General features: G+C 32.4%; 2 protein-coding genes across 2 annotated transcripts; one reads left to right on the top strand and one right to left on the bottom strand.

Moving 5' to 3' along the window:
- Positions 1-1,816: 1,816 nt before the first annotated feature.
- LOC100742682 (pyridoxine-5'-phosphate oxidase) lies at positions 1,817-3,999 on the top strand. The gene is made up of 6 exons (XM_003492933.3): positions 1,817-2,071; positions 2,874-3,030; positions 3,098-3,197; positions 3,272-3,325; positions 3,473-3,672; positions 3,733-3,999. Exons 1-6 carry the CDS (start codon positions 2,020-2,022, stop codon positions 3,896-3,898), a joined length of 729 nt encoding a protein of 242 aa, XP_003492981.1. The 5' UTR covers positions 1,817-2,019; the 3' UTR covers positions 3,899-3,999.
- On the bottom strand, positions 3,900-5,527 carry LOC100743837 (histidine protein methyltransferase 1 homolog). The gene is made up of 6 exons (XM_012390917.3): positions 5,364-5,527; positions 4,954-5,205; positions 4,685-4,842; positions 4,364-4,614; positions 4,169-4,284; positions 3,900-4,042 (listed from the first exon to the last, which is right to left on the bottom strand). The coding sequence occupies exons 1-6, from the start codon at positions 5,401-5,403 to the stop codon at positions 3,996-3,998; spliced, it is 864 nt and encodes a 287-aa protein (XP_012246340.1). The 5' UTR covers positions 5,404-5,527; the 3' UTR covers positions 3,900-3,995.
- Positions 5,528-6,000: the final 473 nt, after the last annotated feature.

Below are 6,000 nucleotides of genomic sequence, written 5' to 3'. Positions count from 1 at the left end.
GGGGGGAGGGGAAGCCGGAATAAGGGTTAAAAATGTATAAGATAAGATAGAGAACGTCGGTGGTGGAAGAAAGAGAAAAAGAGGGCCAATAGCTCGGGGCCAAAGAAGACAGTGAAACGAAGAAGAACGTGAAACCGAGACAGAGAGAACTTTCATTATTGATCAAAGAAACTGAGTGTCGCTTCCCTACCCAAAAGCTTGTTCTATTCAACTTGCCTTCGGCTTTCCATTAAAAATACCGGCGTCATCCGCTTTTTGCGACGTCGTCGGCACGATCTCACCTTCCGATACTATTCGCGTGTCTCTCTCTCTCTCTCTCTCTCTCTCTCTCTCTCTTTCTCTCTCTCTCTCTCTCTCTCTCTCTCTCTCTCTCTTTCCCAGTTATTTATCGACTGGTGCCGCTTCCACGAATGCTTTAATTGTATTGTCGACAATCCCAATGCTTCAAACAGTTTATTACCTTCAAGAAGTTAATTAAGTCTCGTTGTGGTGTCTCGTGACTGCTAATAAAAACTTGGAGCAAATACTTTATCCTGGCCTGTTAGAAATGTAAAAGTTTCTTTTCTATGGATTCTACTTATATAAAAATTTAAATTATGCGTCATATAAAAATGAAACTATGGATCGTATGATGTTCCCAATGATATTTTGCTAATTTGGTAATTTAGTAATAAATGTATGAGGAAATGTTTCAGTAAATATTCTAAGTAACCTACTGCTTGTCTATAGAGAAAATGGTGAAACATTTTTTAACTACAAGAACGTAAAACGCAAGCTATTTTACGAAACATACGAGGATAATATGTTATTGGTACGATCAATGAATTAATAATAAATATCAATTTCCTAAAATATATTGAAGAATTTAGAAATACCAATATGCAACAAATCATGTATTATACTCGATAGAAATATCATTAGTTACGTGATTTCAAGTAGTATAGGTATTTACCTGGAATATCCGATTTATTCACCCATTGTACAACCGTAGTACGAAAAACGTGATGAAATGTAATGGAAATTATTACTTTTATATATTATTATATGTAATTAACAAATTATTGATTTTATCTTTTATTTTTATTATGAGATAAAACAGATAAAAGAAGGCAAATCACTATATGCTATATACTATACTATACTACGTACTATATCCTTAAAATATGAAACTAGATTTTGATGTCATTTTACTTTCATCGTGACATAATCATTTAATTATGTTTCTCTCCTCGTACATTTGTATGCATTTGCCTCACATTATGTCTACGATAGCGTTCTTGAATGGTCACAAAATGTGTTTTTAATAACGATATTTGTTACAAGTAATGATTTTATATATCATCTAATAAAATTCTACAGTGTTGCATACAGTATCTAACTGTACAACACACAGAAACTCGTTGTACTATAAAGTAAATGGTCGAATAATACAGCGTACTCTATCCTAAAAGTGCACAAGTTCTACGAACTGCCATTGTACAGTTACCGACACAGACCTTCTTCTATCACGGACAAAAACCATCGATATTGATTATCGAAAACCTTTTTACCATAGACGATAAGGTCAACTGTGATAGACTTTTAACTTTTGTATGATTAAACGATAAAACATAACGCGATTATATTATTCTCATATTTGTCTATCTCAGATAGAAAAGTATAAATTTCTGTAACGTGTAAATTTCTGTAAAACGATAAAGTTTTTGTAACGTGAAACAATAGCGATTATATCTCGTTTTGGCGAAACTATTTGGTTGTCAACGCCACCTAATGACAAAATTCGCAATCACTTAGTTGCCAACCCAATAAATAGGAACTTCAGTAGTAGACCGCTAGGGACAGCGCTGTACTATGGAAGAACAAGGACAATGGATATGAGCTCTGTTACTTCTCTGATATGTATATTTTCCACGGATTGATAAGATTGTTCGATGTTATACTTATTCATAATCTGTTATTGTTAAGTTTACATTTTTCCAACACGTGGCGTGTGAAGTGTCTCTAAGTAGCATCAGCACCATGTCATCTTCAAAGCTTACTGCAGATGCGAAGTTCGGTGTTGACATCGGAGGTACAACTTTATTTTTTGTAATTACTAATATTATAAAAGAGAATTTCTTTTTATCACCATTTACGTAACTTTTAAGCGAAAGCCTTTCACGATTCTAAAGCAAACATTTTTTGGTTAATTATTTACAATGCCCTCCTCATCGATATCAATAATTTTTGAATATATTGTAGAAATCAGTATTTTGAAGTTCAGTAGTTTTGACAGTTTTCGGTAAAAATCTGTCGGACACAATAGTGAATTCTACGAATTATGTCTACAAAGATCAGGCGAATTTAAACACCTCATGCACATCTGATATTATCTTATCATTGATATTATTATTTTACAAAAAGAATAAATTTTTTTTATTTCACACAAGCGTAGCCGGCCACTTTGCGACAACCAGATTAAAAATATTAGCCCAAACCCAAACGCAATACATCAATGTTATTCATTTTTAGTTGAATTATAAAATATAGTAGACATTTCTTACAGTCTCGTATATGCTCGCCCGATTCTCGTTTAAGTATACTTCGAACAAAACATGAAAGTTCGGTTTCGATTGTATCATTATACCTCCACTACAAGGTCACCGAGAACCAATACTGACGCGAACGCTACCACAGACGTATAATTATAGGCAGAATTCGCTATAATAATGCTGATAACTTTCGTGAATATCTCTAAACGAAACTAAAGCTAATCTACAGTTATATAGGAAAAAGGAAAAATTCAAAACGTTGAATTTTACAACGCATTAAAAAATCATCGAAATCGAAGTTGAAGGAAAACTTCTAAATATCTAATTACTTACTTCTTGTAGATATGCGAATTAGGTACAAAGGCAAAGACGAAACTTTTACGGAGGACCAACTTGTTAGCAAGGAGCCTATTGGTCAATTTAAAGCATGGTTCGAGGAAGCCTCCAAGAACCCGAATATTATGGAGCCAAACACCATGTTTCTTGCCACGGCTACTAAGTAATACTAAATAAATCGCTTGGCATTGCCTACTATAAGATATTTCCTACAATATCGTTTTTTACAGAGATGGAATTCCGTCCATACGACCAGTATTACTAAAACATTATGGTAACGATGGTTTCAAATTTTATACGAATTACGAAAGTAAAAAAGGTCGCGATATAGTAAGTACATTATATTTTCAATTTGCAACGGTTGTAACGATATGTATAAGTACTATATTTAACAATTTTTTTAGGCTCAAAACTCAAATGTAGCAGCGTACTTCTATTGGCAACCTTTGAGACGAGGCGTAAGAGACGTTATACCGATATACGTTGGCTATAGAAAGAAATAAAATATTATCTTAAATTAACGTTTACAAATTATTAGCATATTATTATAATATTGAAGTAAGAAATTATGTTTGATGAAAATGTTGAACGAATTTTTTTATTAGGTGCGTATGGAAGGCAGAGCAGTAAAAACTTCTCCAGAAGACTCGGATCATTATTTCCAAACCCGACCATATTCGTGTCAAATAGGATCAATGTCTAGTAAACAAAGTAGTGTGATCGCGAGTAGAGAGACGCTTATTGTGAGAGAAAGAGAATTACTGGCACAGTTCCCAAAGGGTCAAGTTAAAAGGCCAGACTGCTGGTAATTCGATGAATTATTAAAAACGCGTCATGTATGATAATAATCTAATCTAATTTTTAGGGGAGGATATATCATTATTCCACATTCCGTAGAATTTTGGCAAGGTCAAAGCGATCGTTTACACGATAGAATTCATTTCAGACGGCCTATGCCAAACGAAAAAATCGACAACGTATTACTCCATCGGGGAGATGACGGATGGGTTTATGAAAGATTATCTCCGTAGATAATACAAGAAAGGATATTTTTTTATTAAATAATATTTTTTGTTTTACAAATTAGAAAAAGAATAATGCTTCTAGAATAATAAGTTCTGAATCAGCCTAAGATTGTTGTTTCCTTGTAATTTTTAGAATTTCTCTTTGCAATCCTAAAAATGTATATATATACATAATATACAAATATAATTACATATACGTTAAACTATATAAATGAACTATATATATAAATAAATTATATATATATATATATAATTGTTGCTTGTTTAGAAAAATACCCTCTCTATTTCTCCACACTATCTCAACGTCAAAAATAGCATCTTTCTCTATTAGGTCCTGAAATTGCCTCGTTCCTCCACCGACACCGAAATAATAACTTTTACCGGCAATAAACCTAAGAACACCACGTGAGCCAATGTTATATTGTGCTCTCATAAAAGTCGAAACCAAGATTAGATAATAATTGTACTTGCCCAACGCCATTCGCTTTGAGCCTGCGTTTGAAAACTTCGTACAATTTTTTATGATTATCGGGGTTATAAATTGTTTCACTTGTGAAAATCAGATCGTATTCTACGAATTCATCCCCATTGTTAGAATCACGCAATTTTGTGAACGATTCCCAATCACCGCAAAAAAATTGGCACCTATTTAATATGCTCTTTCGATCCTCAAAATTCAATAAAACGTTCGGGATCGTTACAGTTTTAATTACCTCTACATTCTGCAATGGTAATTAATCGTAAAATCAACTTTATAAGTCACATCATAAACATATCATGATAAATACGAACATAATCTTGAAAATGAACGATGGAATTTTTAAGAAGAGCAACAAGGCCAATAATACCGGTACCGCATCCTAAGTCCAAAACAAATTTATCTTGAAATTCGATATTTTTTAATAAGTATTGGCCTAAATCGTAACAGCATTCCCAGATTTTTAAGCCACCTTTATACAAGAAATCGAACAATTCAACAATTTTTTTACTGCCGTTAATGGCGACGAAACTTTTTCAGAAAGTAAATGATATTGTTTTAAGGAAAATTAAATATAGTCTACCTTCGTATTTAGCGGGAATAAGATCAGAATGTTGCGATTCTGCCTCCAGAATATTTGTACAATTATTCTTTTGCAAATCGTGTAACGCCCTTTCAAATCGAATTAATTTTAATTTGCAATCCGGAAAAAATAGACATTCTCTGTAATCATTAGGTTTATATCGGTTCTCGATTTGCAATTCCGATTCCGATACCTCCACCTTTGAGGCAGGTATCCAATTGATTGTTGATTTTTTAGTATCTTCACCTCTCACTAAAATAATAGCTCTATTCATTTCTTATTCAACGAAAACTTGGATCGCGTTCAACAATTACATATATGCGAAAGTATAACGCAAGTATAACCTCAAAAATAATTCTCGATGCTGAGAATTTTAATTAGCTATAGGGAAGTGAAATATATAAAAGTACCTTCATCCTGTTTATTTTCCGAAAATCCGAATTTAAACATTTTCTATTTGATAGTTTTCCTGTCACACTTTATTACAAAAAATCATTAAAAAATAAAATAATTGAAGAGAGAAATCAAACCATAACCGTATGCTTCCACCATTTTAATGTCGTTACCAACGTTATCGACATAACGTAAATAAGATAGCAATTACAGAGAATCACTTTCATGTAATTGACATTGATATAGTTTATAACGTCTTTCAAGCTAATAACAGAGTTACGAAGTATTTGCAGTTTATTTAAAATTTTTTCGAACTTCCTTTAGGACTTTTAGTTATCTATATTGAACTACAAATAGTAATTAACCCTGCTACAGTCCTAAACTTTTTATATCTGAATCTCAATCTTGTTTTAACAAACAGTTTTAACAAATTTTCTATCAAAAAATTAAAATAAAAAATCACGCATGTCAGTAACAATTATTTCATATTTTCCTCAAGTTTAAGGAATTTGTTAACGATAGAGAAATACGCTTGGATGGACAATAATTAAAAGAACGTAACAGGATTAAGTAAAACTAGTAATCATGCACAAACAATACGTAGTCGATACGTATAAATGATTAGTATTATACTTACCATTACCGCCAAAATTT

The sequence above is a fragment of the Bombus impatiens genome, unplaced genomic scaffold (assembly GCF_000188095.3).
Source record: "Bombus impatiens unplaced genomic scaffold, BIMP_2.2 scf_0899, whole genome shotgun sequence".
Taxonomy (NCBI): Eukaryota; Metazoa; Arthropoda; class Insecta; order Hymenoptera; family Apidae; genus Bombus; species Bombus impatiens.
Note: the sequence above shows the minus strand (reverse complement) of the source record. Positions and strands in the feature narration are given on the sequence as shown.